Source organism: Geotrypetes seraphini, chromosome 1 (assembly GCF_902459505.1).
Source record: "Geotrypetes seraphini chromosome 1, aGeoSer1.1, whole genome shotgun sequence".
In the NCBI taxonomy this organism is placed as follows: Eukaryota; Metazoa; Chordata; class Amphibia; order Gymnophiona; family Dermophiidae; genus Geotrypetes; species Geotrypetes seraphini.
Window position 1 is genome coordinate 144,060,250 of NC_047084.1, and position 23,680 is coordinate 144,083,929.

Below are 23,680 nucleotides of genomic sequence, written 5' to 3' on the forward strand. Positions count from 1 at the left end.
CCAGTACTTCTCTTCCTCTCCGCACCCGCCCCCCATGCCTGCGCATTCACCTCCCTCCCTACCCCTAGCTTTTCACCGGCACGGTCAGCAGCTCCAACCTGCCACTCACGCCAGCCTTGGCACTCCCTTGACATCACTTCCTGGTTGCAGGACCCGGAAGTGATGTCAGAGGGAGAGCTGAGGCTGGCACGGGCAGCAAGTTGGAGACGCTGCTCACGCCGGGGAAGTTAAAGAGGTATGTGGAAAGGAAGAATTGCACGAGCACAGTGGTGGAGGGGGGGAGGGGCAAGGGATGGAGATGAGTACAGCAACCCTCGCTACGCCACTAGAGGCACCTCAGAGGGCACTGCAGTGAACGTCACATAAAAGGTTCTAGGTACATATCTCCCCATAACCTCTTTTATTGTGTGGTGAGCTTTCCAAAACCTACTGGACCCAACTATACACCACAATAATAGCCCTTATGCCTGCAGGTGGTACCTATATGAAGGTCAGTAGGTTTTTGGTGGATTTTGGTGGGCTCACATGCTCCACCACAAGTGTAGTAGTTGGAGTGGGATATGGCCCTGGGTCCCCTTCTCTGCTGTCCACTGCACTGACTACCAGGCTTCTACAAGGAGTGGCCATAACATCTGACGTTATCATATAGGCAGGTATGTACTGTTTTATTTACATCTTTGGGGAGTGGGAGGAGGTCACTGACTACTGGTGGAGTATGGAAGAGGGGCTCCCTCCAGTGGTCATCTGATCAGTTTGGGCACCTTTTTGTCCCTTATTTGTTGTTAAAACAGGTCTAGCCCCAAACGTCCAAATTGTGCACTAGACGTATTCTAAAATGTTTATGGCAGAAAAATGTCCAACCCCTCCCCCCTCACCCCTAAAAAAAACAGAAGGCAAGGTCCTCTGCAAAAAAAAAAAAAAGTGCAGGCAACACCACAGCAGAGGAGACAACAAACCCCCCCAAATTGTAAAAAAAAAAAAAAAAATGGCGTCTAAACCAATTTACATTGGTACCTTGGTTTGCGAGCTTAATTCGTTCCAGAAGCATGCTCGCAATCCAAAGTACTCGTATAGCATAGCAACTTTCCCCATAGGCCATAATGGCAACCTGGATGATTCGTTCCACCCGACCCCCGAGCCGACACCTGACCCCCGAGCCGACACCCGAGCCGGCTACCCTCCAGCCGGTTAAGAGACTAGTTGAATTCTGGAACGCGTTACACAGGTTGTGGTAAGGGCGGCTAACGCAGTTGGTTTTAAGAAAGGCTTGGACAAGTTCCTGGAGGAAAAGTCCATAGTCAGCTATTGTGATAGACGTGGAGCGTTGCTACTGTTTGGAATTCTGGAATCTTGCTACTCTTGACATGGAATGTTGATACTCTTTGGGGTTCCGGAATGTTGCTACAATTTGGTTTTTTGCCAGGTACTTGTGACCTGGATTGGCCACCGTGAAGACGGGCTACTGAACTAGATGGGACCATTGACCTGACCTAGTAAGGCTATTTTTATGTTAATTTTTTTTTATTTCAAACAAATTTCCATACATAATAAGATAGCAAAATATTTACATCAAATAGAGAAACCAGTGCAATCTCTTCAAAATAGGAGAGATATGCTCTTATCGGGCTACTCCCATACGCAGTCGTGCAGCAGAGCTTTGTATCATTTGCAGTGCTTTGATACACATCTGTGGTAAACCTACATAGATACCATCACAGTAATCCACCTGTGATAAAACCAAAGCTTGAAGTATTTGCCTCAAATCACAATTTGATATTACCGTATTTTCACGCACATAACGCGCATACGCGTATAGCGCGCGGGTCCAAAGCATTTCTGTAAAAATTTTTTTATTAAGCACGCACATGCGTATACCGCGCATGCTGCTATAACCTCCTCCCACTCCCGCTTACTCTTCTGGCCTGCGAACCGGCATCCTCCCCCCCCCCCCCGCTCGCGTCACCCCCCCTCCCCCGCGATCCTACATCCCCCCCAGCACCGCAAAACATCTCTTACCCGATTGGGCACCGGCACCAGCACCAATGCACAGGACGTGCCAGTGCCAGTGCTCGAAGATCCTCCCTCGCCTGGGCTGGGCTGGTCTGGGCTTTGAGCATTTGCGCATGCTCAAAGCCTTCTGGTCTCGCTCTCTCCGAGATAGAATCACATAAGAGTTGGATACATCTCTTACCCGCATTCAATGCGTTCACAATAGAATCTCGGAGAGAGCGAGACCAGAAGGCTTTGAGCATGCGCAAATGCTCAAAGCCCAGTCCAGCCCGGCACAAGGAAGAAGGAGGATCTCCTTCGCACCGCCCAGCCCAGCAACAACGAGGGAGAATCTTCGGGCACTGGCACTGGCACGTCCTGTGCATTGGTGCTGGTGCCGGTGCCCAATCGGGTAAGAGATGTTTTGCGGTGCTGGGGGGGATGTAGGATCGCGGGGGGGGGGGGTGACGCGAGCGGGGGGGGGGGGGCAGGATGCCGGTTCGCAGGGGAGATGCCGGATCGGAATGAAAAAAAAAATTGTACAACGTGCTCACGCGTATAACGCGCAAGGTTATGCACGGTTTGTAAAAATCGTGTATAACATGCGCGTTATATGCGTGAAAATACGGTACATTCTTTAAATGAAACAATTTACGCATAGCAAAGTAAGCTGATTGAGCTACTTTCGAAATTGGAGCTTTAAACGTTAGGTGCGCACCAAGCGTTCTCACTTCCTCACGAACCATGATCAAATGACCGCATACATTCACCTCTTAAGTATGATATTCAGAACTTAAGCGGCTATTGGGCACTGTATATTGAAGTGACTTTTATTTGGTTATATTTATGCAGTTAACTTGATCAACACTTAACCACCCAGGAGCCAACTGGCTCCCATGCTTAAGTAAGACTGGTTGTAGCAAGTTAGCTCAGGCTCTGATGCATAAAGGGTTTTTTTTGGGGGGAGGGGGGCTTTTACCGATTGTAGTAGCAGCCAGCAAGAATCCTATGTAAATGCATTACAAAGAGCTCATTAGAACATAAGATCAGAAGAATAGCCTTACTCGGTCAGACCAATGGTCCATATAGCCCAGTATCCATCCTCACGGTGGCCAGTCCAGGTCACTGGTACCTGGCAAAAACTCAAAGAGTAGCAATATTCCATGCTACCAATCCAGGGCAAGCAGTGGCTTCCCCCATGTCTGTCTAAATAAGAGACTGTGGACTTTTCCTCCAGGAACTTGTCCAAACATTTTTTTTTTTTAATCAGCTACGCTATCTGCTCTTACCACAACCTCTCACAATGCGTTCCAGAGCTTAACTATTCTCTGAGTGAAAAAAGATTTCCTCCTATTGCTTTTAAAAGGATTTCCCTGTAACTTCATCGAGTGTCCCCTAGTCTCCGTAATTTTTGACGGAGTGAAAAATCGATCCACTTGTACCCGTTCTACTCCACTCAGGATTTTGTAGATTTCAATCCTATCTCCCCTCAGCTGTCTCTTTTCCCAGCTAAAGAGCCCTAACTGTTTTAGTCTTTCCTCATACGAGAGGAGTTCCATCCCCTTTATCATCATTTGTCTCTTTTCTTTGAACCTTTTCTAGTGCTGCTATTACTTTCGTGAGATAAGGAGACTAGAATTGAATCAGTACTCCTGGTGAGGTCACACCATTGAGCAATACAGAGGCATTATAACATTCTTAATCTTGTTAACCATCCCTTTTTTAATAATTCCTAGCCTCTTGTTTGCTTTTTTTGGCCACCGCTGCACATTGGGCGGAAGGTTTCATCGCATTGTCTACAATGACACCCAGATCTTTTTCTTGGGTGCTAACCCACAAGGTGAACCCTAGCATCCGGTAACTGTGATTCAGGTTATTCTTCCCAATGTGTATCACTTTGCATTTGTCCACATTAAATTTCATCTACCATTTGGACGCCCAGTCTTCCAATTTCCTAAGGTCCACCTGCAATTTTTCACAATCCACATGCGTTTTAACAACTTTGAACAGTTTAGTGTCATCTGCAAATTTAATCACCTCATTCGTCGTTCCAATTTCCAGATCATTTATAAATAAGTTAAATAGCACCGATGGCCGATCCCAGTACAAACCCTTGTGGCACTCCACTGTTTACTCTCCTCCATTGAGAAAAATGACCATTTAACCCTACCCTCTGTTTTCTATCCAACCAATTCCTAATCCACAACTGAACTTTGCCACCTGTCCCATGACACTTTAATTTTCTCAGGGGCCTCTCGTGAGGAACTTTGTCAAAAGCTTTCTGAAGATCTAGATACACTGCATCAACCGGTTCACCTTTATCCACATGTTTATTCACACCTTCAAAGAAGTCAAGCAAAAGAAGCACTCCGTGTAATGCACAGTAGGGAACACCCACCATTCAGCGGTCCAAACTTTCCAGCGGGTCTATAGCTGTCGGTAGCTTGAATTTTATTTGAATAGGAGCTATTTGTACGTGTTTTATGTGGTTGTATGTGTCTTGTGTGCCGAACAGCTGCATCCTGAGCTTAAGCGTGGGACACACATGCACACAAACCACGCACAACAGCTGCATCTAGAAGAAGAAATTCTGGTGCTCACAGTCCTGTATTGTACTGGCCTGTGCACCTACCAGGCACAATTCCTCCACATTTCACTGTGGCACTCAGCACAACTAGAGTGCTTATAATTTGAATGCCGTCCATGCTGAGCATTGCCAGGAAAATGTAGTTTGCTCCCAAACTGGCATTTTCCATCTAGTTGCCAGTGCTCTGTGCATCTGGCCCTCTGGCCCAGAATACTCCTAAGATAGCCAGTTATGAGCACTAAAAGGTTAACTGGCGCTGAAAACGACTAGTTAGGCCCGAGCAGCTAAACAGGTTAAATCAGTGGTTCCCAACCCTGTCCTGAAGGACCACCAGGCCAATCGGGTTTTCAGACTAGCCAGGGGTGGGTATGCTGAGGAAGGGGCCCAGGGAAGGGGTGTGATTTGTGGGGGACAAGAAATGAACTTGCTTTGCTTTAGAGGGAGGGGTGTGATTGGTTGGGGACAGGAAGCATCTTGGAAAGGGGAAGCAGGGAAGGGAGGAGTACTACTGGACAGGGGGGAGTTAAAAGTAAGGGAGAAAGGCTACTGCTGGACATTGGGGAGAGACAGAAAGAAAGAAAGATAGACAGATGGGGCCAGGGAGAAAGAGAGAGAAAGAAATGCCTAAGTCTACACATCTATTCTAGCACCCATTAATGTAACGGGCTAAAAAACTAGTAGGGAATAAACTTGAGATGGCTTGGGGAAATCCACTGCTTGTCCCTAGGATAAGAAGCATAAAATCTGTTTTACTACTTGGAATCTAGCTAGGTACTTGGGACCTAGGTTGGCCACTATTGGAAACAAGATATTGGGCCTGATGGACCTTCGGTCTGTCCCAGTATGGCAATTCTTATGTGAGCCAAGTATAGGACAATCAAGCCATTGTGACATCACTGATGAGGTTGGCTCTTAGGCATTGGTGGAATGAGGCATTATGACGTCACAAGCTCAGCTCCGGAATGTTGCTACTCTTTGGGTTTCTGTCTGGTACTTGGGACCTAGGTTGGCCACTATTGGAAACAGGATACTGGGCTTGATGGACCTTCGGTCTGTCCCAGTATGGCAATTCTTATGTGAGCCAAGTATAGGACAATCAAGCCATTGTGACATCACTGATGAGGTTGGCTCTTAGGCATTGGTGGAATGAGGCATTATGACGTCACAAGCTCAGCTCCAGAATGTTGCTACTCTTTGGGTTTCTGTCTGGTACTTGGGACCTAGGTTGGCCACTATTGGAAACAGGATTCTGGGCTTGATGGACCTTCAGTCTGTCCCAGTATGGCAATTCTTATGTTAAGCTGCTTATGAAATTGTTCATTAGGGTTTATCTAAATCGTTGGGTCCTTGAGGCACATCCAGCCAGCTGAGTTATCCGCATAGAGCTAGATTCACTATGCAAACCGATCGTGTACCGATCGGTTTGCCCTCACTTTCCGACTCCGGCTCGATTCACTAACCTTCCTCCAGACCACATCCACACCCGATTCGATATGCACGGACGGGGAGAGGGACCTTGGGGTGATAGTGTCCGAAGATCTAAAGGCGAAAAAAACAGTGTGACAAGGCAGTGACTGCTGCCAGAAGGATGCTGTAGTCAGTAGAGGCGTAGTCAGTAGAAGGAAGAAGGTGTTGATGCCCCTGTACAGGTCATTGGTAAGGCCCCACTTGGAGTATTGTGTTCAATTTTGGAGACCGTATCTGGCGAAGGACGTAAGAAGAATTGAGGCGGTCCAGAGGAGGGCGACGAAAATGATAGGAGGCTTGCACCAGAAGATGTATGAGGAGAGACTGGAAGCCCTGAATATGTATACCCTAGAGGAAAGGAGAGACAGGGGAGATATGATTCAAACGTTCAAATACTTTAAGGGTATTAACGTAGAACAAAATATTTTCCAGAGAAAGGAAAATGGTAAAACCAGAGGACATAATTTGAGGTTGAGGGGTGGTAGATTCAGGGGCAATGTTAGGAAATTCTACTTTACGGAGAGGGTGGTGGATGCCTGGAATGTGCTCCCGAGAGAGGTGGTGTAGAGGAAAACTGTGACTGAGTTCAAAGAAGCGTGGGATGAACACAGAAGATTTAGAATCAGAAAATAATATTAAAGATTGAACTAGGCCAGTTACTGGGCAGACTTGTACGGTCTGTGTCGGTGTATGGCCGTTAGAAACATAGAAACATAGAAAGATGACGGCAGAAAAGGGCTACAGCCCATCAAGTCTGCCCACTCTACTGACCCACCCCATTAAGTCTGGGTGCTAATGACTTAGTTCTTTAGCTCGACCCTCGTAGTGATCCTACGTGGATGTCCCATTTATTCTTAAAGTCGAGCACGCTGGTGGCCTTGATCACCTGCATCGGAAGTTTGTTCCAGTGATCCACCACCCTTTCTGTGAAGAAGTACTTCCTGGTGTCACCATTAAAGTTCCCTCCTCTGAGTTTGAGTTCGTGCCCTCTCGTGACCGATGGTCCTTTGAGAAGGAAGATGTCGTTTTCCACCTCGACACGTCCTGTGACATATTTAAATGTCTCAATCATGTCCCCCCTTTCCCTGCGCTCCTCTAGAGTATAGAGCTGCAATTTGCCCAGTCTTTCTTCGTATGAGAGACCCTTGAGTCCGGAGACCATTCTAGTGGCCATCCGCTGGACCGACTCGGCTCGAAGCACATCTTTACGGTAATGTGGCCTCCAGAATTGCACACAGTACTCCAGATGAGGTCTCACCATGGCTCTGTAAAGTGGCATTATGACTTCAGGCTTGCGGCTGACGAAGCTTCTCTTGATACATCCCATCATTTACCTTGCCTTGGATGAGGCCTTCTCCACTTGTTTGGCCGCCTTCATGTCTGCACTGATGATTACTCCCAAATCCCGTTCTTCTGAAGTCCTAGCTAGTGCTACTCCATTCAAGGTGTATGTTCTGCATGGATTTCTGCTGCCGAGATGCATGACTTTACACTTCTTAGCGTTGAAGCCCAGCTGCCATGTTGAGGACCAGTTTTCCAACATGATCAGATCCTGCGTCATACTACCCTTGAGACTGCTTTCACTTACTATATTACACAGTTTGGCGGCGTCGGCGAACAGTGCTACCTTACCCTGAAGCCCCCAGGTTAAATCCCTTATGAATATGTTGAAAAGAGATGGTCCCAGGCCGTTTGGTGGAGGATGGGCAGGGGAGGGCTTCAATGGCTGGGAGGGTGTAGATGGGCTGGAGTAAGTCTTAACAGAGATTTCAGCAGTTGGAACCCAAGCACAGTACCGGGTAGAGCTTTGGAGTCTTGCCCAGAAATAGCTAAGAAGAAAAAATAAAAATTTAAATTGAATCAGGTTGGGCAGATTGGATGGGCCATTCGGGTCTTTATCTGCCGTCATCTACTATGTTACTATGTTACTATGATCTACGCATGCAAATGAGTAAAAAGGAATGTAAATTTCATAACGCGTCGATGCGTGAAACCATTTTGTCCAAACCGACTGGCCTTTCATGTCCAAAAAGTTACGACTGCTGAGGACCAGTCGTTTACATCCTCGAAACTGACGCGTGCATATTAAGAATCCCATTAAAAATATATATCTACCCCTCCAAAAATCCAAAATATATCTAAACTTTTAAATATATGTAAACTTTCATGTACGTAAGCGTTAGAAATATTTTTTTTTTTTTTTTGGAATTCGCATAAGCGAACGCGGGAGTGAATCTTGGATTTGTAATTCGCATGGCGAGAAAATCGCGGATTAACCCCGTACTCTCCTTGCGCAGTGTACATTTCAAATATCAATGCCAAATAACATTAAAAAAAAATCCAAAATCAAATATAACTTTTAAGGGCCAGCTATCCCTCCCCCCTTCCTTCCAGCTAGATTGTCGCGTCCTAAAGAGCTCGCGCATGCGTTATGTGCTTCAAAACCAACAAGGATACAGTGCGCACGCGCGTCGATCGATGTTTCTGCGCGAATAGCGGCGTGTTTACGATCGGATCATTTGTATGGACAAGCTTTACTGAATCAATCGGCTGCAATGACTCGGAAACGGATAGGACACGAATCGGATAGATTTCGGGACTTCAGTGAATCCTGTGCATAGATAGGCTTATGCTTTGCATGTGTGGCCTCCTTTGTATGCAAATCTGTCTCATGTTTGTTGATTGTGGAGATTTGGGAAACCTAACTGGCTGGGTGTGCCTGAGGCCTAAGTGGAGAAACACTGTTCTAAATGGCCGTTGGTGCTAATTTGCATATTTTCTGATACGCTGCCCTCGTTTTAGCAACTTCAGGTGGAGTAAGTGAAAGGAAGAGATAGTGACCGAGGAGGGAAGGAGAGAAATGGGGAGTAGTGGGGAGAGGGAGGTGAGGGAAAAGAGAGTACCCATGGAAGGGAAGGGAAAGAAAAGGAAGGGATGGGGAGATGATGTTGCCTATGAATGGCAGAAAGGGGAAGAGAAGAGGTAGAAACTAGACAGATTTGAAAAGGAGAAAGAAAAATCAAAGAAAGGTTGTTTATGAAAGATGGATATAGGAGTAAAGAGGAGAAAAAAAGAAAGAAAGAGTGAATAGATAGAGCACAGGGAAGCAGAGCCAGAGATCTGGAACAAGAAAGAGAATCACCAGACAACAAAGGTAAGATAAATGATTTAATTTTTAGTAAGGGGGTAATTGGATTTGATATTCCGCCTTTGTGTGGGACAACTGGATTGAAATGTGCCAGTTTTGAGAATTTACATCTGTTATGTCTATATTGCACAATACGGCAGGAAATGCAAGAGGGCAGTTTGTGCGATTAATTGCATGATTAAAATTTTGAATCGATGCACAGCCCTAGTGCTAATCGTATTTAAATGTAGGCAAGCAGATGGAAAAGGGATCATTAGGCATTCCCTCTCAACGATCAGAGTTCTGGGTCTGTGAGCTCGTCCCCTCGATGGGGAGGAAGGACGAGCTCACAGACCCAGAACTGCAGGGTTTGAAAGATATATTTAATTAAGAACTATTCAGTTAATACAATTATAACTCTTGATACTGCTGTGTTTTCTTTACTTACCACAGCCACGGCCTTGGAGAGCAACAATTCTTCGGCACTTATGGTTGTGAAATAAGCCACGTTTGTCAACACGTACCCTACTGTGACAATGACCATCGATATGCAAATCGCAAGAGGAATATTTCTGAAATGCAAAAATAGCACCATATTTAGGGTTATCATATTTAAAAAAAAAGAAAATCCCCGGATGCATAACCCCACCCAGTGCTGCTTCGAGCCCCACCCCGAGAAAGTTTCCTCTCTTTGTGATAAGCTCTGGCCGCGTCCAGAGGGCCTGGAGCACGCGCGGATGACGTCATCCGCGCATGCTCAGAGACCCTCCAGATGCGGCCGGAGCTTGTAGGGGCTTTTCAAAACCCGGACAAATGTCGGGTTTTGGAAAGTCTGTCCGGGAACCCCGAACAGTTTCCCGGATGTCTGGTAACCCTAACTATATTACTAATACGTTCCAATGAATGAGTCCGCAGTACCTGCTCAAATAGAATGACAGAAGGAAAAAGGCATTGACACATTCTATAGGTTGACTGTTCCACACATTTACCACTCTTTCTGTATAAAAGTATTTCCTTAGATTACGCCTGAGCCTATCACCTCTTAACTTCATCCTACGCCTTCTCATTCCAGAGTTTCCTTTCAAATGAAATAGACTCGACACATGTGCATTTACATTACGTAGGTATTTAAACGTCTCTATCATATGTCCCCTCTCCTGCCTTTCCTCGAAAGTATACAGATTGAGATCTTTAAGTCTGTCCCCATACGCCTTATGACGAAGACCACATACCATTTTAGTAGCCTTCGTCTGGACCGATTCTATCCTTTTTATATCTTTTTGAAGGTGCGGCCTCCAGAATTGTACATAATATTCTAAATGAGGTCTCACCATAGTCTTATACAGGGGCATCAATACCTCCTTTTTCCTTCTGGCCATACCTCACCCTATGCACCCGAGCATCCTTCTAGTTGTCGCCGTCACCTTAAGCCACCTTAAGATCATCACATACAATCACACCCAAGTCGCGCTCTTCTGTTGTGCAAATAAGTTCTTCACTCCCTAAACTGTACCGTTGATGCACCAAAAGGCCCATCAGTCGTTCCTAAGTACACCGTGCATTGAGTGCAACTGATACTATTCTATAAGCGGTGTAAATTACTTGGTGACATGTCTGCCCACATATATTCCATTGTATCATTCCTTCTGCCCCAACCCTGAGATGTCCTGTCTGTTTGTCCAAATTAGACTATAAGCTTTTCTGAGCAGGGACCATCTATTGAATGTTTTCAACAGTGGCCAACAAAGGTCACCAGGTACCTGGCAGAAACCCAAAGAGTAGCAACATTCCAGAGTTGAGATTGTGATGTCATAAAACCTCATTCCACCAATGCCTAAAGAGCCAGCCCCATCAGTGATGTCACAATGGCTTGATTATCCTACTGTATACTTGGCTCATATAAGAATTGCCATACTGGGACAGACCAAAGGTCCTTCTGGCCCAGTATCCCATCTTCACGGATGCCAATCCAAGTCACAATTAGCTGGCAGAAACCCAAAGAGTAGCAACATTCCAGAGCTGCGATTATGATGTCATAATGCCTCATCTCACCAATGCCTAAGAGCCAACTTTATCAGTGATGTCACAATGGCTTGATTATCCTACTGTATACTTGGCTCATATAAGAACTGCCATACTGGGACAGACCAAAGGTCTATCAAGCCCAGTATAATGTTTTCAATAGTGACTAACCTAGGTCACAAGTAGCTGGCAAGATCCCAAGGAGCAAATAATAGGATTAAGCAGTGGATTGTCCCAAGCCGTCTCAATAACAGCTTATTGACTTTTGTTTTAGGAAATTATCCAAACCTTTTTTAAACCCCGAAAAGCTAACTGATTTCACTGCATTCTCCAGCAACAAATTCCAGAGTTTAATTACAGGTCGTGTGAAGAAATATTTTCTCCAGTTTGTTTTAAATCTACTATTTCGTAGCTTCATCGTATGTCCCCCTAGTCCTAGAATTTTTGGAACGAGTAAAAAACACAATTCACTTCTATCCTTTCCAGTACAATGAGAAGCAGCTACTGTCTCATAATAACACTAAGGACTTTGCCTCGTGAGTCTCAGGTTTAGCCGGGTTACACTCTGCAGATACAAAATGGATGCAGCCCAATTTCAATGCCATATCAAACTGTAGCTGCCGATGTAAACAGCGCCAATGAACTGTGGCAATCAACTGATGCAGTGACCTTTCTGGCTTTCAGCTTTAGAAGGGCACAAGGAGGACTTTAACCTTTTGAAAATGAACCCCATAAAATGAAAAAGCTCAGGACGTTTAAGACTGCTTTTATGACATTTAAAATGCCTAGGCAATGCCGCTACCCTTTTCCAAACCTATTCCAGGTTAAATAGCTGCTTCTGGACGAAAGGGAAGGTAACGGTGGAAACACTTTACCGTTAATGTGCTTTTTTTCTTTCTAATGTGTGGTCTTTAGGGGAAGGGAGGCTTCCTGCACTACTTACACACTAGAGCCCAGAGTAGATAAATTCTAAACCATTCAGCAAGGTCAGGAAGCAGCTCTCTAGGGCAACTTGCTTGATAGTTCTTGGTGCCAAAATGAAGAACATCAGAACAGCAGTTTATCTAGCCCTCGGAATAATGACTGCCTTTGCCATTATGACTGATCAGCGGCATAGTATGAGGGGGGGGAGGGGAAGACACTGCCCTGGGAACTGTCTTGATGGGGACACTGGCATCTCTCTTCCTTTCCGCCCCATCCTTCCCTGCCCTTTTCCCGTACCTCTAGTTGAAGTTGCTCGTGGCGGTCAACAAGGTGCTCTTTGCGACCCCGCTGACGTCACTTCCGGGTGCCGCGCATAGGACGTCCGGGTGATGTCAGAGGGAGAGCCGACGGGGGTCGCAAGGAGCACGTTGTTGACCGCCACAAGCTTTAAAGACGCATTCATTTGTATTGTTAATCTCTGTGAACCACATAGAATTTAATGGTATTTGCGGTATATAAGTGAGTTGTTATTTTATGTTTTTGAGGGTTTTTTTTTTTTTTTTTAATCTCTATTGATTTTCAAACTTTGACAGTGCAATACAATGAATTAAACATAAAATACTGCATAAGACGCACTATTAACTACACCGGTAATACATAAAACAATCATTTTCTCCCACCCTCCTCCCAATTATTAATACAATATGACATATGATGTGATTACAATATTATAATTAAGTAATTTTAATCCAGTTGTTATGTTATGTTATGTTAGAGGTACAGGGGAAGGGAAAGGGGCGGGCGCGACAGGCAGGTGCAGGTAAGGAGCGGGGGCGTGCGCCGCAGGTGGGATCGGTGAAGGAGTAGGGGGGCGGAAACAAGGGCTGGGGGAGGGGCGCCACCATCCCGAGAGCCTCTCACCCTCGCCACGCCGCTGGTAATCTAGTAACAGAGTACACTCCCCCCTCCGCATTCGCAGTGATAGGGGAACGGCAAGGCGGCGAATAGAGAAAAAAACGCAAATAACCTTTTATAACGTTATTCACAGTTTTTCCATAAAAAAGAAAAAAAGACCCAAAACTGCAAATAATCTGACCTGTTCCAGTGAAGAAAGTGCAGCTGAGAGCAGCAATTTCCTGTGACATAAATTTGGGGGCAGGGCCTTCGATTGAAAAACCGCAAATAACCAAAACCGCGGACCGCGATTATAGAGGGGTAAGTGTAAATGAAGGCAGATAAAGACCTATGTGGTCCATCCAGTCTGCTAAACAGTCACATTCATTCTCAAGGCAACAAACCAGTAATTATTCCTCCAGGAACTTGTCCAAACCTTTCTTAAAACCAGCTAAGAGCCGATAGCTTAGCTGGTTTTAAGAAAGGTTTGGACAAGTTCCTGGAGGAAAAATCCATAGTCTGGTATTGAGAAAGACATGGGGGAAGCCACTGCTTGCCCTGGATCAGTAGCATGGAATATTGCTACACCTTGGGTTTTGGCCAGGTACTAGTGACCTGGATTGGCCACCGTGAGAACACGCTACTGGCCTTGATGGACCATTAGTCTGACCCAGTAAGGCTATTCTTATGTTCTTATTCATTTTACTTGCTAAGTTTCAGTATAAGATGTTTTTCCCTCCTCCTGAGACAGATAAGACCTGTACTCAGACAATTTGAATGTGTTATAAAATACTTATAATTGCTCTTGACCCTTTTTGCCGCATATGGGACAGAGACTGTAGAAGTCTGTCTGATATCAGCTACACTGATATCAAAGCGCATCTTTGCTTTTATTTCTGTTCTCTGCCTTACCGTGATTGTGACGTTGTCCTTTGTGCTTAAAGACTATTTTTCAGTAAAACCTTTTGGTTCAAATCCCAGTTTTGGCCTGGACTGACGGATTCTCTAACATCGCCAGTAAAATCCGACGGGCCGCTATTGCGGTCGTAAATGTACCGATTAAAAAAAAAAAAACACGAGTCATTGTCAGAGAATCGCGCATGCAAACGAGGTTCACGGAGGTTCATGGAGGGTCGCCATATTCACATGAGATCAGTCGCTGGCGATTGTGATCGGCACATGCGCAGAATAGTCCACGAAAAGAGGTGTCAATGTACGCATGTGCCGGGAAAAGCTATACTGTAGGTGCGCGTATCGTGGTGGTGCCTTACTGGAGTGCAATATACATTATATTACATTAGTGATTTCTATTCCGCCTTTACCTTGCAGTTCAAGGCTGATTACATAAGAATTGTTATGATATTAAGAAGTACTTAGGGAATAGTTTGAACATTTTCTGATTTGCTAAGGAGTAGTTGGTATTGCAGGAGGAGTTCGGAACATGTTTGGTTGTGTTATATTGGATTTATGTATTTTTTGAAGAGTAGGGTTTTTGTTTCTTTTTTGAAGGTTTTGTAGTCTATGGTCGAAGTCAGCAGATTGGAGAGTTGTCTGTCCAGTTTCGCTGCTCTGGTGGTCAGTAGGTTGTCATACATTTTTCTTCGTTTGACATTTTTGGTTGGCGGGCCTGTGAATATTGTATGGGTTCTCATGTGTCTGGTTGAGGTGGTTTGAGTTAGTCGATTGTTCCAGTAGGTAGGGCTGTCTCCGTTTATAGCTTTGAAAAGAAGGCAGTGGAATTGTATTGGGAGCCAGTGTGAGTTGTGGTATGCTTCTGTGATGTGGTCATATTTTTTCAATGAGTAGGTAAGTCTTAGGGCTGTGTTTTGTATTGTTTGAAGTTGTTTTATCGTGGTTGCTGGGCAGGGGAGATATAGTATGTTGCAGTAGTCTATTAGGCCAAGGATTAGTGATTGAACCACGAGATGAAATTGTTTTCTGTCGAAGAATTTTTGGACTTGTCTTAGGTTTCTCATAGTTGCGAATGATGTTTTTATTATTTTGTTAATTTCTTTGGTTGCATGGTACAGCCTCTGTCTATCGGTACTCCGAGGAGTTTTAGCGTGGGTTGAAGGGGGTATGAGACCGAGTTTATTACTAGGTTGGTCAAGGTTGGGGTTTTGCTCTTTTCTATAGGCTTCCCATGCATGCTTTTGAGATTTCGTTTTTCCCCAAAACTATTATATTTATTTAAAACATTTTTAATCTGCCTTTATCCAAGGCGGCTCACAGTATTCCATATATATATTTCAGGATTTGCACAACATAAAGATCCCCTACATCAGCAAAAATCATAAGATTATACCATCTCAACCTATAATACATTACTTCAATCAAGAAGCTCAAATCTAATAACCTGCAAAAAAGAAGATATTCAGAAAGTAAAATATTAACTCAAGAAGCAGAATATTAGCTCAAAAGAGCTTGAGCAAACAAATGGGTCATAAGCAACTTTCTAAAATTGCAATAGATTTCTAGAAAACCGTTAAGGATACCAGACAACGCATTCCACACAAATGGTCCAGCTATAGCGAAACATGAATTTATGATCCATACATATTGATGTGTCTAACAACCAAAAATTCTATAATTTATGTATATGGTAGATATTTTTTATATATATTTTATCATGAGCCACAGCCAGAAACACTTGCCTGAGACACTTAAGTATGGTAGCACCTATACTGAAGCACATATATTGTAACACCTATACTGGAGCTCATGTATTGTAACAGCACTACTGAAGCTCATGCAAAACTTTCAGAATTGACTCCCCAGTCATTAGCAGCGATATAGAAGCTCCGGTAAACAATACAACTTTTCACTGTACCGACAGCCCCAGACCAGCCTCAAATTCAAAGACACAAACTTCCTAGACATGGGTTCCTTTGTTCACCAGGCGCTACAAAGGCAAACAGAAACCGATAGCGTAGAAGAAATGTGGTCGACTTTGAAAGCCACCATACAGGAAGCGACAAACCGCTATGTTAAATCAGTAAGCAAACGGCGAAGGAACAACAAGCCGCAGTGGTTTACTGCGAAGATCTCAGACCTCATCAAGGAGAAGAAAAAAGCATTCATCTCTTACAAACAATCGGGGAAACAGGACTCTAGAGCAGACTATTTGGCCAAATCAAAAGCTGTCAAAACAGCAGTTAGGGAGGCTAAATTCCACATGGAGGAGTCTCTGGCAAAGAACATCCGGAAGGGAGATAAATCCTTCTTCAGGTATATCAGTGACAGAAGTAGGAACTCAGGCGGGATCGTACGTCTTAGGAAACCAGACGGAGACTATGTGGAAAAGGATTCGGAAAAAGCCCAACTATTAAATGAATACTTCTGCTCAGTCTTCACCCGAGAAGCGCCGGGGCTAGGCCCTCAGCTACAGACAAGGGCCGACTCAATTGACCCATTTGGTAACTTCGAGTTTACGCCCAGCAGTGTCTACGATGAGCTGTCAAAGCTCAAGGTTAACAAGGCAATGGGGCCTGACAACCTACACCCCAGGGTGCTTAGGGAGTTGAGCGATGTCTTGGCAGAGCCACTGTCAGCGCTCTTCAACCTCTCCCTTAGTACAGGCAACGTCCCGTTAGACTGGAGGACGGCCAACGTCATTCCACTCCACAAAAAAAGCTCTAAGACGGAGACAGCAAACTACAGACCAGTGAGTCTAACATCGATAGTGAGTAAACTAATGGAAACTCTAATTAAACACCAGCTGGATAAGATCCTGGATGAGGAGAATCTACGGGATCCCCGTCAACATGGATTTACTAAGGGAAGATCATGCCAATCCAACCTTATCAGCTTCTTTGACTGGGTGACGGGGAAGCTGGATATTGGGGAGTCCCTGGACATAGTGTACCTAGACTTTAGCAAAGCATTCGATAGCGTACTTCACCGCAGGTTGCTGGGCAAGATGAGTTCTATAGGATTAGGAGACACATTGACGAAATGGGTTGGGAACTGGCTTGGAGGTAGGCTTCAAAGGGTGGTGGTGAATGGCACCCCCTCCGAAATGACGGAGGTGATCAGTAGAGTGCCGCAGGGCTCGGTCTTGGGCCCGATCCTATTCAACATCTTTATAAGGGACTTGACAGAAGGGCTTCGAGGGAAAATAACTTCATTCGCCGATGACGCCAAACTAAGTAATGTTGTGGGCAAATGCACTACGAACGAAGATTCAACACCCGACAACATGATACACGACCTACTCCTACTGGAGTGCTGGTCTAGGACCTGGCAACTCAGCTTCAATGCCAAAAAATGCAAAGTTATGCACCTGGGCAGCCAAAATCCATGCAAGATCTATACCCTTAATGGTGAGATCCTAGCAAGAACGGTAGCAGAACGAGACTTGGGGGTGATCGTCGGTGAGGACATGAAGGCTGCCAATCAAGTGGAGCAGGCTTCGTCCAAGGCTAGACAAATCATGGGTTGCATATGCAGGGGTTTCGTCAGCCGTAAACCGGAAGTCATCATGCCATTGTACAGGTCCATGGTGAGACCCCACCTGGAGTACTGTGTGCAGTTCTGGAGGCCGCATTATCGCAAGGATGTGCTGAGACTGGAGTCGGTTCAGAGAATGGCCACCCGGATGGTCTCGGGACTTAAGGATCTCCCGTACGAGGAACGGCTGGACAAATTGCGTCTGTACTCGCTCGAGGAGCGCAGGGAGAGGGGGGGCATGATCGAGACGTTCAAGTATCTCACGGGCCGCATCGAGACTGAGGAAGATATCTTCTTTTTCAGGGGTCCCACGACAACAAGAGGGCATCCGTGGAAAATCAGAGGCGGAAAACTACGAGGTGACACCAGAAAATTATTTTTCACGGAAAGGATGGTTGATCGCTGGAATAGTCTTCCACTGCAGGTGATTGAGGCTAGTAGCGTGCCTGATTTTAAAGCCAAATGGGATCGACACATGGGATCTATTCACAGGGCAAAGGGAGGGGAGGGACAGTAGGGTGGGCAGACTTGATGGGCCGTGGCCCTTATCTGCCGTCTAGTTCTATGTTTCTATGTAATTTTTGGTCATCAAAAGCCAGCCCAGAGTGCTCATTTAAATATTAATGAGACCATTTTACTACCATTTTAATATCAACGACCTGTTTGTATGGCAGAGTCGGAGGCTGTTAGAAAATTCAGAAAAGACCACGGTGAGCCATTGTGATAATTGGCCGGTAAAATACTGTCACGCTAAACTGGGTGGAGCCGGTGGAGCGACCATTGTTAAAGTTTCGGTAAGTTTTGAGAACCCGGCCCTGAGCTATTGAGCACCAGCGGAAAATCAAAAGTGCATAGATTGGTTTGCCAATGCCTAGGGATATCAGACGTCCGGATTTCCCCCGGACGTGCCTCCTTTTCGAGGACATGAACGGTGGGTCCGGACGACTTTTCAAAATCCGGCATTTTGTCCAAATTTTGAAAAACTTCCCGTCAACATCGCGTCGGGAAGGGGCATCCACACATGCGCAGACGCAAAGTGGTGATGTCATGCACATGCGTGTGATGTCATTGTGTCACGTCCCCGCATGTGCAGATGCCATCTGGGGGCAGGGCTGGGGGGGGCGGAATGGAGCGTGACACAGGCGGAATGGGGAGGGACTGGGTGGGCCTGGGGGCATGGCCATGGGCCTGGATTTTCCTACCAATGCTGCCCCCCCCCCAGTGATACTGCTCTCCCCCTAGACCAGTAGTTCCCAAACCTGTCCTGGGGGACCCCCAGCCAGTCAGGTTTTCAAGATATCCCTAATAAATATGCATGAGAGAGATTTGCATACCTGTCACTTCCATTATATGCAAATCTCTCTCATGCATATTCATTAGGGATATCTTGAAAACCTGACTGGCTGGGGGCCCCCCCAGGACAGGTTTGGGAACCGCTGCCCTAGATCCACCACCAAATTAATGTAGACAGCATAAAGTAGCCATCTCTCTATGGGACTACCGTGTTTTCACATAGATAACGCGCACCCGTGTAAAACGCGCACACGGGTATAGCGTGCAAAAAACACATATTTATGTACATACATTTTTATATACCGCGCACACCCGTATACCGCGCATGCTGCCCGACTCTCCTTTCGCCCGCCCCGACTCTCGTCTGGAGACCCTGACTCTGTTTTCGCCCGCCCCGACTCTCCTTTCCTCCTTGAAGTCCTGTCCCTACCCTGAAAGCCTGATGCCTCCCCCTGACGTCCGATTCACCCCCCCGCAGGCCCGCTCGCACCCCCACCCCGAAGGACCGCTCGCACGCACCCGCACCCCCACCCTGAAGGACCGCTCCCACCCCCACCCCGAAGGAGCGCTCGCACTCCCACCCCGAAGGACCGCTCGCACCCCCACCCGAAGAACCGCTCGCACCCCCACAGCCTCACCCCCTCCCCCATGGAGAAGCTGTCTACCTTGTTTCCGGATGCCAGCGAGCCCAGCTGTTTCCTCTGCCGGCGGTCCCGCCCCTTCTCTGAGCCCTGCTGTGCTGCTTTTTCTTCCGGCGGTGCCGCCCTTTCTCTGACATCAGAGAAAGGGCGGGACCGCCTGAAGAGGAAGCAGCGCAGCACAGGGCTCTGAGAAGGGGCAGGATCGCCGGCAGAGGAAGCAGCTGGGTTGGCATCCGGAAACAAGGTAGACAGCTTCTCCATGGGGGAGGGGGGTGAGGCTGTGGGGGTGCGAGCGGTCCTTCGGGTGGGGGTGCGAGGAGTCCTTCGGGGTGGGAGTGCGAGCGCTCCTTCCGGGTGATGAATCGGGCGTCGGAGGGGGGGGAAACTATGTAAAAAAATTTTTGTACAACGCGCTCACGCGTATAACGCGCAAGGGTATGCGCGGTTTGTAAAAACCACGTATAACGCGCACGTTATATGCGAGAAAATACGGTATATATCCAGACTGGTTACACAGAAAGTGCCATACTGCCCCGTAGCATAGGGAAGAAACTGGAAGCAGTCCAAATAACAGAGGAGCAAAATTTAAGAGGGCAGATCCAATGTGGAGAACAATGGGAGTTATTTGAAGAGGTTCAGGGACAGACAGCAGAGGAAAGAGGCCTGGTACATACCAAAGAGACGGTTGGAAGGAGAGGAGAAACAGATGAGTCGAGGAGAGGCAAAAAGAAAAAACAAAACATAAAAAGATCACCGAGACAACGAAGAGAAAAAGAAGAATGAAAATAAGATGTCAGCAATAGATTAGAGCTAAGGCAGCAATGTTGCAACAAACATATGATGAATTCTGACTGGCTGGCACTGAATCCCGTTAGAGCTGAAGGCCAAACATGACGTTCACGATGCACCAATATTTCCGCCTGCATAACAGAGCAAAGCATTGGACCTGTGGCGCCATCTTGTCATGTCTTTCTAACACCAGACAGGTCTTTAGTAGATTGCCAATTATTCCCAGAATTTGGAACTTCATTCACATATCTGATTATACACAAATGTTGTCACATCTGTTCTACCAGTAAAGAGTGGCACGGGGACAGATTTTTCCCCTCCATCCCCGCAGGAACTCAATTTTCCTGTCCCTTCCCTGTGAGTTGCGTCGTTCTCCTTGTCCCATTCCCGTAAGCTCTGCCTTAACCGCACAAGCCTCGAGCACTTATGATTTTAAAGTGTTTGAGGGTTGTGCAAATGAGGACAGAACTTGCAGGAATGGGGCAGGGACAGGAAAATGAGTTCCCGCGGGGATGGGGAAAAATTTGCCCCTTTGTCATTATCTACTTGGGAGAACAGTATAGAAAATTGAATAAATAAATAGCGTGAAAAGTGTTAGCCTCCGATAACCAGAGCTGGTATTGTGATGTCATAATGCCTCATTCCACCAATGCCTAAGAGCCAGCCAGCCTCATCAGTGATGTCACAATGGCTTGATTGACTTATACTTGGCTCACTTTTACAATATTTTGATTTCTAGAGTGGTGCAGTGTAGAGAATGACCCGGGGACAAATTTTTCCTCATTCCCGCAGGAACTCAATTTTCCTGTCCCGTCCCCGTGAGTCTTGTCGCTGTCCCTGTCCTATTCCTGTACGCTCTGCCGTAACCACACAAGCCTCGAACACTTATGATTTTAAACTGTTTGAGGTTTGTGCAGATGATGACGCAGCTTAGGCATTGGTGAAATGAGGCATTATGACATCACAATCTGAGCTCTAGAATGTTGCTACTTAGGATTTTAAAGCAGTGGTCTCAAACTCGTGGCCCGGGGGCCACATGCGGCCCTGCCAGGTACTATTTTGAGGCCCTCGGTATGTTTATCATAAATCACAAAAGTAAAATAAAAGTTTCTTGATCATATGTCTCTTTAGCTATAAATTACAATATTATTATTAAGACAGCCAAAAGGAAAGATTTATAAACTATAAAGAGTTTTACCTCATGCAAAATTGTAATTTCTTTAATAAGACATTAACTATTTTCTCTGCGGCCCTCCAAGTACCTACAAATCCAAAATGTGGCCCTGCAAAGGGTTTGAGTTTGAGACCACTGTTTTAAAGTGTTTGAGGCTTGTGCAGATGAGGACGGAGCTTAGGCATTGGTGGAATGAGGCATTATGACATCACAATCTCAGCTGTAGAATGTTGCTACTTATGATTTTAAAGTGTTTGAGGCTTGTGCAGATGAGGACGGAACTTAGGCATTGGTGGAATGAGGCATTATGACATCACAATCTGAGCTCTAGAATGTTGCTACTTATGATTTTAAAGTGTTTCAGGCTTGTGCAATGGAGGACAGAGCTTGCAGGAATGGGGCAGGGACAGGAAAAGAACTCGACGGGATGGGAAAATGAGTTCCTGCGGGGAAGGGGAAAAATTTGTCCCTGTGTCTTTCTCCATCTACTAGCAAATTTATATTATCTTTCTCTTTCATGATAATTGATTCCAAGACACAATTTCAAGAAAAAGAGTTCAAAGTCTAACCAGATGTGTGGCCAGCACCATCAAGAGAAGGCTGCCAGCTTTTTTCCTAGGTAACACTGGCACTAGGATCCCTGGCATACCTTCTGATGAAATACAAACACATCCCGGAGATTACAAGTACCAACAGTGGAAGAGATGGCAAGGGATTTTCACAGAGAAACCAGTACAGAGAAACTCATCAAATGCAGCTCAAACCATCCTAACCAGATTATAAAACTCTATATCGGGGGGAGGGGGTTGCTTTCACTTTGCCCGCCCCACCATACACTCTGCAAACGTCCCATAGGGGACAGATGCCAATAAATAAAAGAACGAAACAGCAGGAGAAGGGAGATTGCCCCCCCTCCCCCCCAAAAAAAAAATTCAAAATACAGAGAGCAGCAAATGAAAATCCAGCACATATTTTAATCCTCAAGGTTCTCGTAGGAATTATGAATTATTCTCTCTCTGAGCACTTGATTTATGAACAGGATAACGCTGCCCAGAGCCAAAATCATTTTTAATAAAAAATAAGCAGTCTCCTGCAGTAGTTCATTGTCAAATTTAATATCAAGCTATGAAACCCCTGTGATGTTCATAAATAACTTGGTCTAGTGGGATGCTTTAAACCAAAGCTGCTCAGCTCCGGCTCTCAAGGGGCCACATACAGGTCTGATTTTCCTAGTAAACAAACAGCTCTCGGACAAAGTGCAAGCAAATCCATCTGACGAATATTTATTTTGGACATCCTAAAGCCCAGGGCTGCGGAAGGGTCTGCCTGACACACATAGGGGCCGCAAACTCGTTGATGGGCTATTTGCGGCTTGGCGTAGCGAAGTTAGGAGGCGCCTGGGGTAATGGCACCCCCCCTTCTCCTTCCCTACCCCCACAGTCAAGCTTCCCCCTCCCCAAACCTCTTTAAGTCTTCACCAGCGCGAGCAGCTTCTCCGGCCTGCTGCTCGTGCCGTCGTTGGCTTTCCCTCTGACGTCACTTCCTGGCCCCGCGACCAGGAAGTGATTTCAAAGGGGAGTCAGGCTGCCACAAGCAGCCTGCTGGAGAAGTTACTCGCGCTGGTGAAGATTTAAAGAGGGACGGGGGGGGGGGGGGAGCGTGGTGGGGAGGGGGTGGAGAGGTGCTGGTGCCCCCACCAAAACAGTGCCTGGAGCAGTTCACTCCCCCACCCTTACTATGCCACTGTATGTTATCATAGAATGTGATGTCAGATAAGCACTGGAAGGTCCATCTGAAATACCTAATTTAATGTATTTATATACCACTTATAGCCTAAGTCAGGAGTCTCAAAGTCCCTCCTTGAGGGCCACAATCCAGTCGGGTTTTCAAGATTGCCCCAATGAATATGCATGAGATCTATGTGCATGCACTGCTTTCAATGCATATTCATTGGGGAAATCCTGAAAACCCGAATGGATTCCAGCCCTCAAGGAGAGACTTTGAGATCCCTGGCCTAAGTGGTTTACATTCAGGTACTCAAGTTTTTTTCCCAGTCTGTCCCAGTGGGCTCACAGTCTGTCTAACATACCTGGAGTAATGAGGGATTTAGGGCTAGATTCACTAAACCAAAATCTTGACCACTGACTGGCCTGGCCGATCAACACGAAGCGACTGCTGGGGACCATTCGCTGACCTCCTTTCTGACTGTCCTGCCAGCCCTGCAGCACTGAAATAAACCTACTGTCTGCTTCCCCGACTCTCTCTCTGCCTCCCCCCTGGCTCCCCTGCTCTCTGCCACGACCTGCTTTCTGCCTCCCCCCAAC

The 23,680-nt window shown here is 46.2% G+C and overlaps 1 protein-coding gene across 1 annotated transcript in view; it reads right to left on the reverse strand.

Annotated features, from left to right (window-relative positions):
* Positions 1 to 23,680, reverse strand: part of SLC7A11 (solute carrier family 7 member 11) — a 156,575-nt gene that overhangs the window by 47,977 nt on the left and 84,918 nt on the right. Inside the window, exon 7 of the mRNA XM_033939248.1 lies at positions 9,619 to 9,742. Within this exon, the coding sequence (XP_033795139.1) occupies positions 9,619 to 9,742 (124 nt within the window). The remainder of the gene's footprint in view (positions 1 to 9,618; positions 9,743 to 23,680) is intronic.